Here is a 19196-nt window from a genome sequence, read left to right as displayed (position 1 = left end):
GAGGTTCTTCTTCAAATCAGCTTTCTCAATAAACACAGAAAAGAGGAGGGTAGATAATTTTCTGGACAAAGTCCAGAAGAAAGGCTGCTATTATCCTTGGTTAGACTAGCTGCTCTCTCCACTTCTCATAAAGCAGTTGAATATATGGTACAAGGGGCTGAAGTCTTCTCTCAGCGAAGTGATAAATACTTCCAGATGACCAAGAAGAAGACAGATTGATGTGGGGTACGCAAGTCCCAGCATGGCCCAGTGTTTCAGAGGCCAACAGACCCCAAACCGGAGGGGGTAATGGAGAAAAGTGTAAAATTCTGTTTCAAAAAAGTTTATCTTGCAGAACTGATAAAATGAAAAAATGGCCCTCGCAGGTTATTTGGGATTTTTAGCTTTTGACCCTGTTAGGAAAACCTGCACCCTTCCCAGCAGCACCTTGCATAGCCCTCCACTAACCCAAACATATTAACACAAAACCGACACAACCTTGAACAGTCTAGAAGGAAATCAGCAAAAGACTCGTTCTCAAAACAAAGCTTTTGCATGGATTAGGTGCTTTCTAGCATAGCGTTTTCCCCCTCTAGTATTCCTGGCTAAATCACTGCTTATCTTGGAAATTGGGTACATTGGTGATTCTGCTGTTGGGAATAGAGTGCATATACACATTACATACACATACATTTCCTCAAAAGAATCTGGTACAGCTCATCAGAAGAGAGACACAATCGAATAATAAAAGAAAAAAAATGGCAGGAGTATGTAGAAATATAATTTCTAGATACTGGTAAGGAAACATCTGCACTCCACATGCTTTTACAGTCATAAAAGTATCAGGCATCCATGTCAGGAACCCCCTACAAAATACAAGAAGACATTGTAACAACACAATAACCATTGGTAAACTCACTCAATGTTTTATAAGATCAGTTTGCTCTTACCTATAACTTTCGTCAAAATTAACCGTTCACTTTGGAGCCATTTGTTTCCCATATGTAAAATGTGGGCGACCCCTCTTCAGTCTGGCAGGGAAGCAATGCAGATAAATATATTAGTCTGTCTGAAGCAGATCTTGTAAAGCCTCCTGGTAACGGGAGGAGGAAATTAACTTTTTCTGAGGCTGAAATAGTACATCAGGACCAGGGCTGGAATAAACAGTTAAGAATAAAGTGAGATGTGGAGTATGATGAACACTGAAGGCAAGGTTCTGGTTAAAAAAACCCCAAACACGCAATTCTTTTTCAAGACTGTTGTAATGGATAGGTAAAAGAGGTACCAAGCAAGTCCTAACTTGTGAGTACTTGACTTTGGAAATAAAACATTCTGTATGGGGAGGAGGAGATCAGCAGAGTATCTACACACAACGCAGAGGTTGGGGGTTGATTTTGGAGTACTTCACGCAGCCTTGTAATTAATTACTGACCAGACTTTTGAGATCTTAATGGAGAAGCAGCCAGAGGATCACTCTGGGCCACAGATGGTGGAGCTGCTACAGAAATGTGTATCGACTGGCGTTAGCACCGGTTAACCGAGATTAAACTCAAGAGCGGCCAGAACAGCGGCCTCGCAGGGCCACAAGCGCAGGCCTCCACGTCGGGCATCCGCAGACGCCTCCGGTGCCGGCCGCAGGGCCGACTGGCGGCCCCGCCCTGAGCGCCGCGGGGCTGAGGGCTCATTTTCTGCAGAAGTTAGAAAGCAGAAGATAAGAATCCGCGTAAGACGCTGGGCACCAGCTGCCGGGAGACGCGATCCGAGGGCTCGGGCAGCCTTTCCCGGGGAGGCCGCCTGCCCGCCCCCACGGGCCCTGAGGGAACGGCAGGGCGCCCCTCCCCCTCCCCCTCCCCGGGCCTAATAGAGGGCAGGCGCGGCCCGCGGAGGGGCGGGGCCTGCGGGGGGGCGGGGCTCCCGGCCCTCCTCCTGACGTCCGGCTCAGACAATGGGCGAAACGGCCCTTCAGCACCGGAAGTGAATGTCTCGAGTTTCGTCGCACATTCCTCCGCGGCGGAAGTGGAGGCGGCCCCGCCCTCCTCGACCCCGACCCGCACCCCCACCCCCGGCCCTCTCCTCCCCCAGCCGCGCCGTAGGGTGTCCTGAGGGGGGGTGGGCGGAGCAGTTTCGCTCTCGGATCTGTCGGGGGAGTGTCGCCGGGAGCGGAGGGCCCGGGAAGTGGTCGGTTCCTCAGCGCTGGGAGCCGCCTCGCCAGACGGGTGGCGGAGGGACTACTTTTTGGATCGGAAGGCAACAGCTGCTTCTGCTTCCGGGGGAGGGCTCAAAGCGAGACGCGTAACTTCCGGCGAGCTGGAACGCAACCGAGAGGGGCTCAGCGCGGGGGGAGGCAGCCCCGGGGGACGGGACAACAACACTCGGCAGGAGCCGCCCCCGCCGTCCCGCACGGCCGCCCCGCCCCCCCCAACCCCCGGCGGCCGTCCTCCCGGTAGCCGCCGCCGGAGGATGCGCCTCGGCCACCGGCCCAGCCCCGCCGGCCGCCCCTGAGGGCCGCCCCTGAGGGACCCCCCCGCCGCACCTCTCCGCCCTGCCCCGCCGCGCCCTCGGTGCGCTCCCCCCGTCGGCGGCGCCCTCCCCCTGCGGCCATGTCGGGGGGTGGTGGGTCGCGCTATGCGGCCGAGTTCGTGCCCCCGCCCGAGTGCCCCGTGTTTGAGCCCAGCTGGGAGGAGTTCAGCGACCCGCTCGGCTTCATCGGCCGCATTCGCGGCCTGGCCGAGAAAACCGGCATCTGCAAGATCCGGCCCCCGAAGGTACCGCCCGTCTGGGGCGCGGGGTGGGGGCAGGGCGGGGGACCGGGCTGGGCCCAGGGTGGCCGGGAGGGGCTCGCCGGGTGCCTTGGGCTCTCTGGGGTGCGCCGGGAGGTCTCAGCGGGCCCGGGGTCTTGGTGGCAGAGCGGTGGGCGTGAGGATCCGGGAGCTGCTTACCCCACTCCTGGTGCTCGCTTGGGGTTTCGTGTGTGGCCTTCCACAGGCCTCGGTGTCCGTGCTAGGGACACGAAGGAACCTATATAGGCTTTGACCTCGGAGCTGGGTTTTGCAGAGGTTGCTTCGGAGCAGGTGAGAAGCCAGTAGTGCATGGCGGTGTCCGGGACTTCACGCTCTTTTTACTTTAAAAAAACAACCCAACGGTCCACTTGTGAAAATTGCGAAGGCATTGTAGGTGAAATCAGGCGTGTGCTCCGGGAGGGGGAAGAGGGAGGAGAGAGGGTATTTGTTTTTAATGGATCGTTGTTTATAAACATAATCTTTAAACTGTTAATAGAAGTGGGGCCAACCTGTTTGTGCAGGGGAATTATGTTTATGCATAGCAGTTTAGAAAGCCAACCTTCTAGTATCTTAATATCTCCAATGACTCGATCATTATTTTATAATGCCTTGCCCTGCGACCTGGTAAGTCGTTTAGATGAGAACATCAGGCAGTTTGGCAAAAGGCGATTAGATCACTTCATAACTAAAATACAAATAAACTTTAAATACAGCTGTAAAATAAGGGAGTTGAAAGTACTGAGAGGATGAAAAAAAACTGAAAAGAGAGCATGTAACTGAGAACAACTTGGATATGGGGGTTCCTGATTAGATTTCATGATCCTTCCTTTCCTTCTGACCTGTCTGTGTTGCTGGAATCTGTTTAGTTGGTTTAATGACGTGGTGAAAACTTGACCTCCAAGGGGCTGCCCTTTCTAAAATAAGCAGAATGGCTTAGGTTGAGAGGCCACAAGAAAGTGATCCAGATCCTGGTCATTGAGAATAACTAGAACTTTCCAGGCCGTTGAGCGCATTTGTATTTCTCCATGATTGCTTAGCTGTTTGCATTGCAGGGTTTTGCAGGATGCATGCGTCAGGTTGACTTGCAACCTGCAATAATGACTAAATCAGACACTTTATACTAACCTTACTGATTTATTATTCTTTTCCATTATCAGAAGCTGTAAATATTTTACGATTGTGCTTGAGGCCTTTATATGCTGCAGCAGTGCAAATAATAAATATTTAGTATGGCTTGTCCACCTGGAATGGGGTGTCCTTACTCTGTTGTATTTACTGCCAGGTAGACAATCTGCTATAACTTCAGTTTTCTTAAAATGTACTAAAAAGCTGAATTAATACTTGTTTTGGTGTCGTAACACAGTTTTGAGAGACGGGGCTAGGAGGCATGTGTGGTTGAACCGACTGCTGTCTGTGTTGAGAAAGTCGTTATTTAAGGATGCATTTCTGTTAAAGAATTGGACTCCCGGCTGGTGGTCTTACCTTTATTGAAGTAACTGTAGACAAACATGAAAAAAGTTGGATGCATAATAATGTGCTTTATTTAGTGTTTGTCACTGTTGATGGTGACATTTTGCAATGTGCAGGATATATGGAACTTCTAAAAATGTAAATAAATAACCAACAGGTTGCAGGATATCTCTCATATTTAAACTCGGTATGAGGTAATGCATACTGAAATGCTTTGAACCTTATTTTCTTTTATATTTTTAGTTCTGTGAGGATCTCTTTCTTTGAACTAAAATATTGTGGGAAGAACATTATTTTAAAAGCACAAGAATGTAATAAAATTGGAAAATTATATCACCCGTTGTACTGAGAAACTCATTTACTATTGGGAAGCTTGTTTACTCAGGCATTGTTAGGCTCTTCTGTTTTGTGCATTTTAAAAGAAATTTCTTGAAGCAATAAAATGTCTTTCTGTCTCTGTTTAGGACTGGCAGCCTCCATTTGCATGTGAAGTACAAAGTTTTCGTTTCACTCCACGAATTCAGCGCCTGAATGAACTGGAGGTGAGCTTTTCCACTGTTGATAATTTTGTGTTTGCACTGAAAGCAGTAGGTCTCCTTGCTTGAGATTTGCATCTTGGCAGGTTTCTGGATGGTGGAGGCTTTAGAAACCCATAGACCACATCAGTGTTTATATTTGGCAGTGGCAGAGTTCATATAAAATAACTCTCCATGGCTTTGAGAAAAGTCTGGTCTTTATTCTATTACCCAAAATAACCACAAGAGTTTTTCACATTCAACTGGAAATGTCTAAAATGAATGCCAAATACCATGTTGTGTAGTAAGAGCAGCCAGTGTCTAGCCTTCAGAGCTCCACAGTCAATTAATTTTTTTTCTTAAAATATTTACTGCTGTTCTGAAGCCCCTGGTTACCTTATACTGTCTTGCTAATGCCTTTTAAGCCTTAAAATGAACTGGTTTTTTGTAGGCTTATTATAGTTGGTTAATTTTACCATTCAGAAATGTATGGGAACTTTCTTGAAAGCAGTATGAGTCCCATTCTGTCCTGATTTTTCCTTTTCTCTACAACATTTCTCAAAGTCTTGCTCTGTTCATACACCAAAATGTCATGTATCATTTGGCTTGTAAATGGGTCTCCTTATGGAAAGTGATTTGAGTACTCCAAAAATACACAAGGGAGGAGGCCCTTCTGCATGGTTAAGGCACGTATAAAAACTGTTTGTAAGTCTCCCCCTCCCCCCCAATGTATATTTTAATAATTGCTCTTGTGTTTCTTCTTGGAGTGCTGATTTTTCGTAAGTATGCCTTTTGGTTTCAAACCAAGAAATTGTTAGGTAGGAGTTTGGTTTATAGGCTCTTGAATGCAGAGAGAAAAGCATATACAATTTTATGTTTGTGAAGATCTTTCTTTTTATCAATATTTCTATTGCTAGGGTTTTTTTTACATGACTAAGAAATACCTGACTTGCCAAGTTGCACTTTGAAAGTGTAAGCACTGTAAAAACTTGTCATGGTTTTTCTCAGGACTGTAAGGTATTGTCATGCTTGTTTTGGGCCATACACGTTTGTCTTCCTTTATTGATTGCAGGCAATGACAAGAGTGAAGCTGGACTTCTTGGATCAGTTAGCAAAATTTTGGGAACTTCAAGGATCCAATTTAAAAATCCCTGTGGTGGAGAGAAAAATACTAGATCTCTATGCTCTGAGCAAGGTGAGTAAGCAATTTTAGGCCTTGGTCTGACTGGGACTTCGTTTTTCATTCAAGCTCAAGAAGCCGAGCAACAGGGAGGGCTTGTTTTACAGCATTAATCTCACTAATACAGAGATTAAATATGAGAGGGGAAAAATACAGTGAAAGAGAATTTTTAAATTGAATGGTTGTAGCAGACATGTCAAGCGCAGTTAAATCAATTGCCTTTGGTTGGATTCTATAGAGTGTGTGTTACCTTGTATACAGCTTGAATACCCTGATGTCAGCTGGCCACCTGCTTTTTAATTCTCCTTTTTTACATATGGTAGAGCTGCAGGAGTTTGAGGTAGTTTTGAGAAGGCAGCGGTATACTTGCATGCAGTTCAGCTCCTGACCTAGCAATTCTGTAATGAATTGTTGTTGTAATTACTCCCTCCTCTCTCCTGAGAGAGGTTCTCCATATGACATAAACATGAATCTTTGAGAGTTTACAAAGTCAATTTCTGGAATAATCATTTTAATTACATTCCAAAACAGGCTAGGCTTAAGGCTGGCTAGAAATTTGTACTACTATAGTTGTGTTTGGTGTGTTTTTTTCAAAGTTTGCACACAAATAAAATCTCTGTTGGAATTTGCTTTTGCATTGGTAAAATATATGTACTGTTACAAACTTACCTGCTAAGGATGGATTGTTAATATAAACAGGTAGATTTCTTCTTGCAAGGTAAGGAATAAAGATATAGTAGTAGAAGTAAGGAATTAAGATAAGGTAGTTCTAGTGCTTCTAGTTAGAGCATCAGTTTCCATTCCCCATCAAGATTTCTTTCTCTTAGGTAAGTAAAAATGTAAAGATCTGAATAGATTTTATTTTTAAGGAAAGGAGTCATAGTCTTTTGGACAGTGTGGAATTGCTGATAAAATGTCTTTCAGTATTTGGTTTTTTTTCTTTTCATGTCTGTGGTGGTTTGCTGGGATATGCAGAATATCATAGTGGTACTGGCAAATATCTGGGTCACTGTTATGAGCTGGAACACTTCAGTTGACTGCAGATATGCAGGTCTAAGCTTATTAAGTTACTTAGTGGCTTCTCTAGCCATTGTGCATGTATAGGTAAATTTAGAAATCAATTTTTCATGGACATTTTGAATATAAGATGAAATTTAGGAATCGTTTCATTTAAAATGGCTTTTCTAGTACATTTCTGTAAATATGAGGAAAAATAATGATCAATAATACTGTTTTATCTAAGTGTAGCTATCTCTGTTTATAGGAAGAACCAGAATTAACTGGGTTTTTTTGTCACTGTCACAGTTAGGCTTTTGAATTTACCTCAGCCTCAAGAGTAAACCATAAATTTCACTCCAGTAACAAAATGTTTTTGCATTGAGGTTTCTAACAGTCTTGGAAACATTAAGTATTTGGTCCTCGTGTAAAGAAATGTAATGCAAAACTACACTGTTGTAGAAATGCTATTAGTCTTACAAAATATAAAAGAAATTACAAGCCATTTGGGTTTTAAGCTGCTTGGCAGTGAAACTGTAAAGGGAATGGAGGCAGTGGAAATGTGGCCAGTGTTTCTGAGGAAGCAACTCATATACTGTTATGATCATTGCTTGGAGGCAAATGGTCTGTCGTTTTTCATTCTATGTACATATAAGTTACCTGTAAGCAGCGATAGTTCTGTATGTGAATTACTAGACTCAAACCAGTTGAAGTCAGGTGTGAAAACTGTACTGAGTTAATTAGAAGGTAAATTCAGTTTCTCCTCCTGTTTTTACAGTAGTCTCTCTTCTGCTCAGGGTTTTATGAGAGTTTCTGTAACTCTGAAGTTGTGAGTTCCAACGCTCCCTTCTGCTTGGGGTCTCTTAGAATGGGCTCCACTTCTGGCCAGACTTGTGTTTTGCATCAGAGTACAAGTCTGGTGAGAGTTAACTTTTCAGTTTGTTCTGATGGTGGGGTTTGTATTCTTTCCAACACTTCATAAATCTTAACTGCTGGACGACTCCTGTCTAGGACAGTATGCAATTTACATTACTAGGAAAATTGTCATGTTAAATGTATTAAGTAGTGTGGATAAGTAAGTGCTTAGTTATTAAAGTACTAGTCTTTCAGGAAACAAAAAATAAATTCAGGGTTCTGTCACTTTTTAATAGTTTTTAATTGATTCTTGCTTTATGCAAGGTGGTGAGAGCAGCACAAAACCCTTAACTTTTTTATTTATGCGTTTCAGATTGTTGCCAGCAAAGGAGGCTTTGAAGTAGTCACTAAAGAGAAGAAATGGTCTAAAGTGGCGAGTCGGCTTGGCTACCTGCCAGGAAAAGGCACAGGGTCGTTACTCAAGTCTCATTATGAACGGATCTTATACCCCTATGAGCTCTTCCAGTCTGGGGTCAGCCTTATGGTGAGACGCTTCTCTTACACGATATGAAGAGGAGACCCAAACTGCACATAGAATGCTACTTGTTACTGCATACAAAACTAGGACATAGGGTCTACGCTTTTAGAAGCTTTAGCTATGTAAACAAACCTAGAACCACCTTCATACTTACCTGTGATAGAATAGTGCTAGAAGTTGTAACATGACCTTGTGTAGTTATTTTCTGATAGCTATTTCTTTATAGGACTGAGGCCAACCCTATTGGGAAGGAAAACAGGGCAAAAGATGATACCATTAATTGGAAACATGTCTTTCTCGCTTGATAAGCTGGCAGTTGAGATTCAGTTTCCTTATTTGAAGGGTGTGTGGATTAACTGGCCTCTTGTGCAAATGGCATATGTAATGCTGTGTGATTTCACTCATCCTGTTTCTTAGCAAACAGAATGATTCACAGACCATAGAATCACAGACTCACAGAATCAGTACGGTTGGAAAAGACCTGTAAGATCATCGAGTCCAACCTGAAAAAAAAAAAAAAAAAAACCAAACCCCAAAAAAAAACCACAACACAAAACCCACGCCACACAACAACAACAACAAGCCACAACCCACCCAACACCACACAGCACCATGTCCATCAAGCTACATCCCACAATGCCACATCCACACGCTCCTTGAATACCTCCAGGGAGGGTGACTCTACCACCTCCCTGGGCAGCCTATTCCAATCATCAGCACTGCCTGATCAATCAACCTGGTGTCCTGTGCTCTGATCCTCTAGGGCATCCAAAAGCCAAACCTGGACCTTAAGGAAAAAGTGGAGGCTGAGGACCTCAACTCAGATGCCCAGGCTTCCCCAAAGCAGGCTTCAAGAATGAATGTTGTGCTGAAGAGAACCAGGCGCGTCAAATCCCAGGTACCCCTGTTAATTGGCTCTTACGGACAGAGAACACTTACTCTTTCCACCAGCGCAGCAGCATTGGCAGTGCAACAGCCTTTGTCTTGCTGTGGGAGCCTGCTCAAAAGCACCACCAGGAAGCAGTCTTTGTTTAAATAAAATCCGGAGAATGATGTCTCTCTGAGGCCTGGTTTGCTTATGGTAGCTGTACTCTTTATCTGAAACCTTTTAAAAGCTGCTTTTTTTTTTAACTGACAAGTGGCCTTAGGTACTTTTGTAGTGAATTTATCTGTGAAAACTCAATAGATAAAATGCCATATGTGAAATGGTGTTGAAGCTTCTGCTTGTGCAAAGTTCGAGAAGTTTTTAAAACTTTTTCAAGTATGTCCTTTAGTTACACGAATGCAAATATGTGTAGGTAAGTCTTTGCTAATTGTGGAAATTGCACTTGGGACTAATTATCACAAGCTAGACAGACTTTTCTGAAGTGAAGTGAAACAGATATGTGGGGAGATGCGCAGTGATGGCTGGAACTGTATAGGATTTCTACAATTTTTCTACTGAAATGCAATTTCTTTTTTTCTGTATTAGTGGTGTTATAGGAACTGCTGGTATTCTACTAGGTGATATTAAATCCTGGGAGTACTCCCCAGTAAATCTCAATTCAAACTGAATCACCACCATTTTAAATACTATATAATTAGAAGTAATCGTGGAGGTTTGTCCTGATGGTTCCATTGCTTCTATTGCACTATTTAAAGCAGGCCTTCACCTTTTGACAAAGATTTCTATTGCAGGTGTCATCCTAAGGCTCTTCACAGCAGGTCTAGTGGCTCCCTGCTGGCCAGTCAGTGGAACATGGGCAAAAGCTGGTTTTATATGCAACAAACTTACTACTTGCTTGATGCCATTCTTGACTTATTTTAAGCACCACAAGGTTTTTTCAAATGCTCTTGAACTGCTGTTTCCAAATCCACCTTTCTTGTCACTGAGATATTTGAGTATCCTTTATAAAATTTCATATTTTTCTCTGCTGTCATGATTGATTTAGACTAAATTGTCTTTTTTAGTCTGTTTTCTCAACTTACTGAAGCTGACTTGATGTTATTTATTGTAGCCATATAACAATGCATCACACAAGCAGTCCCAGGCTGTGATCTTACCAGATCTCTTGAATCATGTATTGTTAGTGAGCTATCCAGAAAAACTGAGAATCCTGCAGGAACTGAAGCGGTCATTTGTTACGTGGAATTCTGCTTTGGATTTGAGAAAATCTTGTGGGATAATGCCACTATGACCTTTTTCTCATACATGGTATAAAAGTGTCACTGTGTTTTTAAGTTCCTGTGGGATTTTTCTCCTGCTAATTTCGGTAGAATAATGGTACTTCTCATTTATCCTTGTTGGAAAAAAATATTCTGTGGTGATCTTGGCATAGTATAGCTGCTTCATTTCATTTAAAGGGGCTGCATTTCAGAAATGAGAGGTGATTTTACTTGGATCATTTGCAAAAAGTAAATACATACGTATATATTTAAATGCCTTTCATTAGGCATGTAGCCACGCTGTCCTAAACATTACAGTTATTAAAATGGCTGAAATTAGTTCTTTAATGCAGGAAAAACTCAACCTACTTGCATAGCCAGGAGAAGTATTTTTTGCCTGTGTTGGAAGCTATGTATAACTCTCTTAAGTCAAGTCTGGAACTGTGTTTAGAAACAGAGATTTGTCCTCAGTAGCCCCAAATGGTAGAAGTGTAAATATCTGGGGAATGCTGAGAAATTGTTCCAGATTTCAGTGCACCTCCTTATTGTAGTCAGGACTCTGTTTATTGTTTGAAGTGCTTACCTGGAATTGTACCAGAGATTGTCTAGATAGTCTTCAGAGAACAGGTAATATGCAAGTAATGTAAAAACCTGATAAATAAACACCATTTTACTCTAGCTGAAACATCTGAATGATTTGTGTAGTGTGCAGAGTAGTCCAATGCCTGGGTAGTGAGCATGGATAACTATACTGACCTCTGCATCTCAGTAGATTTATTCCAAGTGCTAAAAGTACTTTCCAAAAATGCTCTGCATCTTCTTGTGGATAAGTTACCTAAGAATGGGTGATTAATAGTAAAGCATAAAGATAGTCATTAGAAATTACTGAAATAAATGAAGATCCTCAGCAGTAAAAGCAGGTGGCAGACTTTCAAAAAGCAAATTTTTGAATTTTTAGAGAAAGTGAAAAATGAAGGAAAATAGGGAATGAGAATTCTCCTTTGTGAAAGATGACTTGGGAATCTTTGGATACTACAATCAAATGTCAGTTGCACACGTTGTTTCTGAATAGGAAGAGGATAATTCAGTGATGAGAGATTCTGCTGAAAAATAAACTTAATGCTTCGTTCTCTTTCCCTTGTCTCTGAAGAAAGCTATCACAAATAAGAATGGGAGAAGGGCAACTAAATTACTAAAGGCTTGTAAAGAAAAGGACAACAAAAAGTAGAATGAATTCCGATTAGGAAAAGAGAATATCCTTAAGGAAAGGTTAAATTTAGGAGAATACTTCTTTCTTAGAAAAGGGTAGTATAGCTTCACAGATGATCTGTTAGGGTGTATTGTAACTGACAAGGGATTTGTCTAATGAGGTTACATCATGATGATTTCTGCTAGAGAAATGCAGTGCTGGGAAAAAAGATAATGAAGTGGTGTCTTTTCAAAGGATATTAACTTAACACCCAGAGAATTTTGTGACAAATCAAAACCAATTCTAAGTAGTATATCTGCTTTCAGGTTTCTTTTACAAATTTGGTTGATGGCAGAATAACAGAATTAATAAAATAAGCTTCCGTGTTTGTTAATTTGAAAGATTTCCCTCCATGGGAATAATTGTGTGAAACAAAAGAACTCTGGGAGATGCTGATAAATGCACAAAGCACGTAAATATTTTGATTCTTCATTGTAACTGTTCTGGTCTTGCACATTGCGGGTGGAGGGGTGGGGATGCAAATGTTTCAAGTTGATGAGGGTAGGGCAACAGAAAAAGATAGTGTATGAATCCAGTGTAACTGGATCATGTTGTTAGGATTTGCCTATATCCAAGAAAAGCCTTTGCATTGTACTTTCAGTTGAAAAGGTGAAAGAAACAAAAATATGTCTGCATCCTTCAGGAAAGAGAGGAGCTGAGAATAGAATCACAGTTTAATCAAGTTCATTTCGCTTAGATGGAAAAAATATAATGCAAAAGTGTGACGGAGTTTTGTGTTGTTAGCAATGAGAAAATGGCAAGAAATCCAAGATTTCTGCTTCCATGCATTCACAGTTTTGAGTTTGGTATTTTTATACAGTCTTAAAGGACATCGCAGAAAGACTACTCATTGAGGCTTCTGAATGCTTTTGGTATTCACACCTTAAACTATTAATATCCTGGCTGTGTTCATAAGGTTATTTAGGAATCTGATTTTTAAAAACCATTTCCATTTCAATATTCAACCTGTTCTTTTTGAAAACTGTAGCTTTTTCCACCTGAGCATGAATGGATTGCATCCACTTAGGTTTAGTGGAATCCAAGTAAATCTGGGTGATGGAGTTATGAAGATATATTTAGGCAATGCATTTTTAAACAAAGTATAAAACTGAAGAGAGGTTGCTGCATGTTAATGATTTACTTTTAGAAAATACGATAGTAAAATTATTTTTCAGGTATCGTTGAGAAAATTATCTCAGGTCACAATAGCAGGAGGGAGAAATTGTGGAGATCGTTCATAAGTGCTGAAATGATGGAAAATTGTACTGTGCTGAGAAATGTAACGTGGGTTGATTCTGTCAGGCTCTATCAGTTGAGAGAATGGATGAGCTGTTAATGAATTTCAAATGGGAACTGAGGGACTGTGAAGTCTCCAGGTAGTAGGCTCTCTCGTACAGCAAAAAAGTCGGTGTTTCCTTATGGCTTGTTAGCCAAAAAGTGAGGCTTTTATGAGAAAAAGTTGCCAGTTAGCATGCAATTTCAGGCTGGGCTTACGAAGTTGGTAACATACATCTAAAATGAAAATAATTTAATAGCATCATAGAATTCATAAATGTTCAAAATTACAGTATCAGCAATAATCAGTTTGGAACGATGCTGGTTAGCATACTGCATACACAGTTCAGTGTGAACAGGGACTCCAAATATCACTAAAAATTCTTTAGAGTAATAATGCCTAGGAAATTATAGCTCTTTTAATGTGTTCGGGAAGCAAGAAAAAAACCTGATTTAGACTGAATAAACAGAAATTATCTTCTTTCTTTTAGCTTTATTGCAGCTGCATTTGAACTTGTTTTTTTTGTTTATTGATTAAAAACTGAATGCATGTCACCCCATGGGAATTACTGTATGCATGTTATAACAGGCCATACTTTTGTGGAAAATAACAGGTGAAGTATCATCAGTAAGTTACTTGAAGATAACCTTGTTGGAATTAGATTTGTAGAGGTCTGTTAAGATGAGTGAATTTCAGGAGGAAGATTGCAAATTAAGCGAATTTAGTGGCCTTCTATATCAGCTTAAAAGGGTTTTCAAAGTATAAGGAGGCAACATAAAGAAAAATACCAAGGTGATTGCATTGCAGATAAAAACAGACTATGGAAGTTCTTTTTGCTGTTAGGTTAGTGGCAGTGATGTGGGAAAATAAGATAGGTGAGTAATAGGAAACAGGAAGAAGTTCAGCTGAACAGAACACTTCAGGAAAACACCACTGGCAGGGGCATGGAGTTGTCTCCTAATGGGTCTTTTTATCTCTGATTTTGAGGTTGCAAGGGCACCACGAGTAGCTGTGATTTCAAGAGTTGTACTTGTAACATTTCATCACAAATAAACCCAGGAGCAGCCAAGCTTAAGGAAGTAGGTTGGAACTCATTAGTGTCATGTGTATGTGTCTACTCAAGGAAGCAGATGAAAAAATCCTGTTGAAACAGTGTATGTGTTAACATCCAAGCACTTGACTGAATCATGGTGATTTTGGAACATACTGCTGTACTATTCTTATTTTTTTGCTAAATGTCAAACCTAGTTCTCTTATTTGCTGTATAGGTGACTTTCTGTAGCTTATCCGTAATTCTAAATGGGAAATAATTGGAAAGTTGGGACAAAAATGCTGACTTCTATTCCATTTACATTTGTTCATTGGCTGTAGGAACAGAAAATCATGTCTTTTCATGCCTCTGTTTCCTTTCTTTTGACGTTGTGAGAGAGTGGAATATAAACAAATGATGAAGAGACCTGGAGAGGAAATATTAATGGTTTGTGCTGATGTGGTCTTTATTTTTAGGTGGAGGCAGGAGAAATGAGTAGAAATACTGAACTGAAGAAGCTGCAGATCTTCGGAGCTGGACCCAAGATGATGGGACTGGCATTGGGAGCAAAAGATAAAGAGGGTAATTAAATCTTGAGCTCATAGCTTTGTAAAGTACCGAGGCTGTTAAATCTTTCTGCATGTCTCTAGAGACAACATTAAAAAGTAAGCAAATCATTATAACTGGAGAAAGAAAGCTAAGTATACTAAGATTACATTCATGAAAGAGATTTACAGGGTGCTTCATGTAACTTGGCATAGTTTCAGCTCTTTATGTATTATGTAGTAACAATAACAATTAAGCAGCTGTTGCATGAACTGAGTAACTGGAAGGGAAAACAGGATTTGACAGTCCTGAAACTGATCTTACCAGCTAAGTGCACAAATTATGAGTATAATTCAGTCTGTTCCATGATGCAATTGGGATCACCTGTGAGGATAAGCAAAATATGTTTTCCTAATCCCTGTTTGTTTTAGATTGGCCAGGTATAACAGGGCATTTTTGTTTTCTTTGGACTGTCAGGTAGTTTCTGATATGAAAGGCAGGGTACCAGGCTAGACATCTGTGGCTTTTTTGCAAGTTAAATCTATCTTGATGTGATATTAATAACATTTAACTTTTTTACTTCAAGATGAGGTGACACGAAGACGCAAGGGAACCAGATCAGAAGCATTTGGAATGCAGATGAGGCAACGCAAAGGAACTCTTTCTGTCAACTTTGTAAGTTTGATTCCTTTGCTGTGATTTCTGATAATAGGAAATTCATAGATTTACTAAGATTTTTTTTTCTAAAACAACACTCCTGCCCAGTAGATGAATGGATGGATGCTGCAGCAGATGATACTGTTATGGGAAGAATGAACAGTATTTTGAAAAATAATCTATGCTCTAGGTTTCTGTTCTAATCTTTTGGGCAGGAAGAATGTTGCAACATGAAGGTACTTGCTGACCATGGGTTTGAGTGCTTGCTTTGCCACACACTTCTTGCATGCCTTTAGTAGCTCACTTTCTATTTGAGCTCCCCTTTATAATACTACTTCTCTTCCTTAAAAGGTATTTTGAGGTGCTCCAGTACTTCAGGAGTTTGTTTTTTAGCAATTTCAGCTTTCGTGTCTTTTCTGAGTTTAAACTAGTCATTATAGAAGTCCATGCAAGAGAAACCCCTAAGGGGAAAAATGAAATATTTGGTGCTCTGATGTTTGACCATGGAAAAGCAGTGTATAGCTGTCCTTAATGTTTTTCATAGCACATGATTTTTTTACTTTTAAAGTGTCATAATTTAGCATGTGTACGCAACCATGAATGAAGATGCATGCTTTTAATGTCTTAAGAATTAGACTATTCACTAATAACTCAGCTGTTCTTTTTTTATTAGCCTGAGAACACTTGCAAGAGTTTATTTTAAATTTCAACCATAGAAGGCCAAAGCAACTGAAAGTCTCTAGTAATCATATTTTTATATGTAGAAATGCCTCCTGGGGAAAAAAAATATGGGAGAAGTTTGTGGCATTGTGGGGCATGTTTTAGTGGGCATTGTGGTGTTGGGTTGATGGTTGGGGTTGATGATCTTACAGGTCTTTTCCAACCTTAGTGATTCTGTGATTCTGTGAAGTTGGATATTTAAAAAACAGATCATTGTGCCATTGCAGCTAAATTAGAATTGGTGTGACCTGATTATTTTTTAATTGTACTACTGCTTCTGAGTATATGGTATTCCTAGGCTGTGTAAGTGTTGTGACCATTTTGTTTAAATATGCTTTAAATTAAAGCTACTTTATCTAGTCTCTGTTTCTTTATAGAAAACTATATTTGCTTACTCTTTCCATTTACTCCTATTTATAAGAGAAAATGAAAATACTGTAGCAGCAGAGCTGCTATTTTGGAACTGTATTGCTGTAACTGTAATCTTTTGAAATTCTGTGACTTAGTACTATTTGGTTCTACACTTTTTTATACTTGGATAAGAGAACTTCAAGGAAAGCAGTCTTTGAAGAGCACAGGTGACACGTTAGCCTTATATAACTTTTGTCAGAAAAATACTATGCTGCAGTTTTGTCTATACTTCTCCCTCATTCATTTATCTTTTTGTGAAATGCTACCTGTGAAATAAAATACACCTTTTTCTTTTTATCCCCTCCCCCCCTCATAAATATAGTTATATATCATCATATCTTACTGTGTTTTATTACATGGCTAGGAGGCTTATTTGTGGTTATTGTGTAAGCATGATGCTGTATTTCAATGCAGTCTTTGTATCTGACAAATCATCACTTGGGCTGACATAAAAAAGATCGTATATGTTAATATGAATTTGGAGAGAGGAAGGTATTATCAGTGATAGGTAACTAGTGAGTATCATAGAATAGCCTCCTCTTATGATTGCCATTTTACTGCGTTTTTAGTTTTGGGAAGAGAACCTGGAAATGTCTGCGAAGGTACCCTCCCTGTTTTGTATACTGCAACAAAAGCAAGTAGTTTGCTGTTTTAGACATGATATTCCATGAGGCTGAGTGCATGGATTTTTTTTAAAAAGGGGAAAACTATATGTCTCTTAATGGAACTGCATTATTTTTTAGAATTGTTTCTTAAGAAACCTTAGCAGTATTCTTTAGTATATTATTGCATAGCTAGGAAGTTGCATACTTAACTAGGCTGGTGTAACCAAGATGGGGTTGACATCAAGTATTAAACACAACTGTGTGAACCTAATCAGCACATGTTTTTGTGACATCTTGATGAAAATAACAAACCCCCAAAAAACAACCCCACCACTTCTGGTGTTATTTTGAGCTGTGTGAAGAAAACATGTAGAGCCTGAGTTGCCCAGTGACTGATGGGAGTTGTAGCACAATTTGGAGTGTTATTCATGAAGTTCATGTTGTTACTAAAAATTTATACATAAGGTAATTTTTTAGCTGTGACAAAGTAATACACAGTTTCTTCATTTAGATTATGTTACAGATCTTCAGTACTATATTAAATGTTTATATTAAATTAAAAGGCCTTTGGACAATACAGGAAGCAACAGCAAAGAAAACTTGAAACCTGTTGATACGGTTTTCTCTTTGGTCCCTGAGACTATGTCCCAGTGAGTGTTGGTATTGTTAAGAGATTATCTTGGACAGACACCTGCAAAAATTGTTTGCTATTGTATTGGGATTCTCTCTTATCATTTGGAGTTTTTATCCTTTATTTTGGAGAAAATGAGAAAGAAGTTGATATCTTTACATGCAGTTTCCTTCCCTTCCCCTTGGATTTTTAGATTGAAACCTGTAGGTTTGTGGGTTTTGTTATCTCTTTTCCTTTGCAAAGGTAATCCTTGTACTGTTGCAAGTGATGGCATGTATGTTTCTGAAATAGTTTCTGGAGATATTCCTCAGCCATGAGCTCTTTGTAGGCATTTAGTTTGAATTGTTTTCCATGATAGAGGCCTAAAGGGAGGGAGAGCATGAGGTTCTAAAAACTGTAACCTACTCTTTTGCCTTAGAATAACTTAAATGAGGTGCTACTTTGAGTTATATAGAAAATAATTGTCCAACTGAACTGGATAGTTATTTTTCAGCACCCAAAGTCCCCCTGCCCCCCACATATTACTGCTTTAGGAAATTGAAGCATAATCATTCATTATCAATGCTTCTTAAAAACCAGAGGAGGCTGCGTTGGTGTTCATACAACGGACTTGAGGATTACATCCTTTGTTCCTTAGTTTAAGGAAGGCGGGTTCTGGATGAGGAAACTTCTTGTAACTTTTTCCTTTTTTCTTTTTTTTTCTCCACAGGTTGATCTGTATGTTTGCTTATTCTGTGGCAGAGGAAATAATGAGGACAAACTGCTACTGTGTGATGGATGTGATGACAGCTATCACACTTTTTGCTTGATTCCTCCTTTACCTGATGTACCTAAGGGTGACTGGAGGTGTCCAAAGTGTGTTGCCGAGGTACAGTTCAAGAAATACTCAAGCTTTGTATGTATACTTGTGTTCCTGGAAAGATCAGAAGACGAGCAGGTCAGCTCAATGCTGTTCCATCTCGGTAGAAGCTGTAGTTTTGTTTAGAATATTGTCAACATGAGCTGTTCTTGGTTGATGAGCTATAAGGTGAGAGAAACATTCCTTCTAGAGCTTGGGCATAACCTTTGTTTATTATACAGCCATGTGACAGCTAAAACTGGCCTTTGTATGCTAAGAGCTGAAACTCAATTTGATAAGCTGGTAGTGGGAAATTAGGGTGAGAAAGTAGGGTTGTGATAGGCGTTTCAGCATAATGATGAGACATTTTGTAAACTGTGAAGTAACCAAAGTATGCGATTTGGGCATAATAGGGAGTTTTGATTATTGGGAAGTCATTATGGCATTGCTCAGAATAGCTTGTAGCAGAAAATGAAAGAACTAATTGAAAAATTTGTAACTATTTTAGATTTGGTTTAGACTAGAAAAGGAACTACTGAGGATCCGAAAGTGGAAACTAGTTGAATTTCATTGTTCAGAAAAGAAGAGCTACCAAGTTCCAAGAGATGACCGATCAACAGCCTAAAGGCAGTGAACATCATTTGATTGGCTTGATATTTGTCTTAAGAAAACAAATTTCGCAAGCTCAGGAAATTGGTAGATGTAGGATTCAGAGGAAGAAAGCTTACTGGTTTTAAATCTGTAATTTTGTGACTGGCTTTAACTTTTTAGACTG

The 19196-nt window shown here is 40.3% G+C and overlaps 1 protein-coding gene across 1 annotated transcript in view; it reads left to right on the top strand.

Moving 5' to 3' along the window:
- Positions 1-2579: 2579 nt before the first annotated feature.
- KDM5A (lysine demethylase 5A) overlaps positions 2580-19196 on the top strand; it is a 52280-nt gene continuing 35663 nt past the window's right edge. Inside the window, exons 1-8 of the mRNA XM_059817326.1 lie at positions 2580-2744; positions 4694-4771; positions 5817-5939; positions 8149-8319; positions 9077-9211; positions 14490-14595; positions 15146-15234; positions 18293-18451. Coding sequence (XP_059673309.1) covers positions 2580-2744; positions 4694-4771; positions 5817-5939; positions 8149-8319; positions 9077-9211; positions 14490-14595; positions 15146-15234; positions 18293-18451 — 1026 coding nt within the window. The remainder of the gene's footprint in view (positions 2745-4693; positions 4772-5816; positions 5940-8148; positions 8320-9076; positions 9212-14489; positions 14596-15145; positions 15235-18292; positions 18452-19196) is intronic.

This window comes from Gavia stellata, chromosome 4 (genome assembly GCF_030936135.1).
Source record: "Gavia stellata isolate bGavSte3 chromosome 4, bGavSte3.hap2, whole genome shotgun sequence".
Lineage (NCBI taxonomy): Eukaryota > Metazoa > Chordata > Aves > Gaviiformes > Gaviidae > Gavia > Gavia stellata.
Note: the sequence above shows the minus strand (reverse complement) of the source record. Positions and strands in the feature narration are given on the sequence as shown.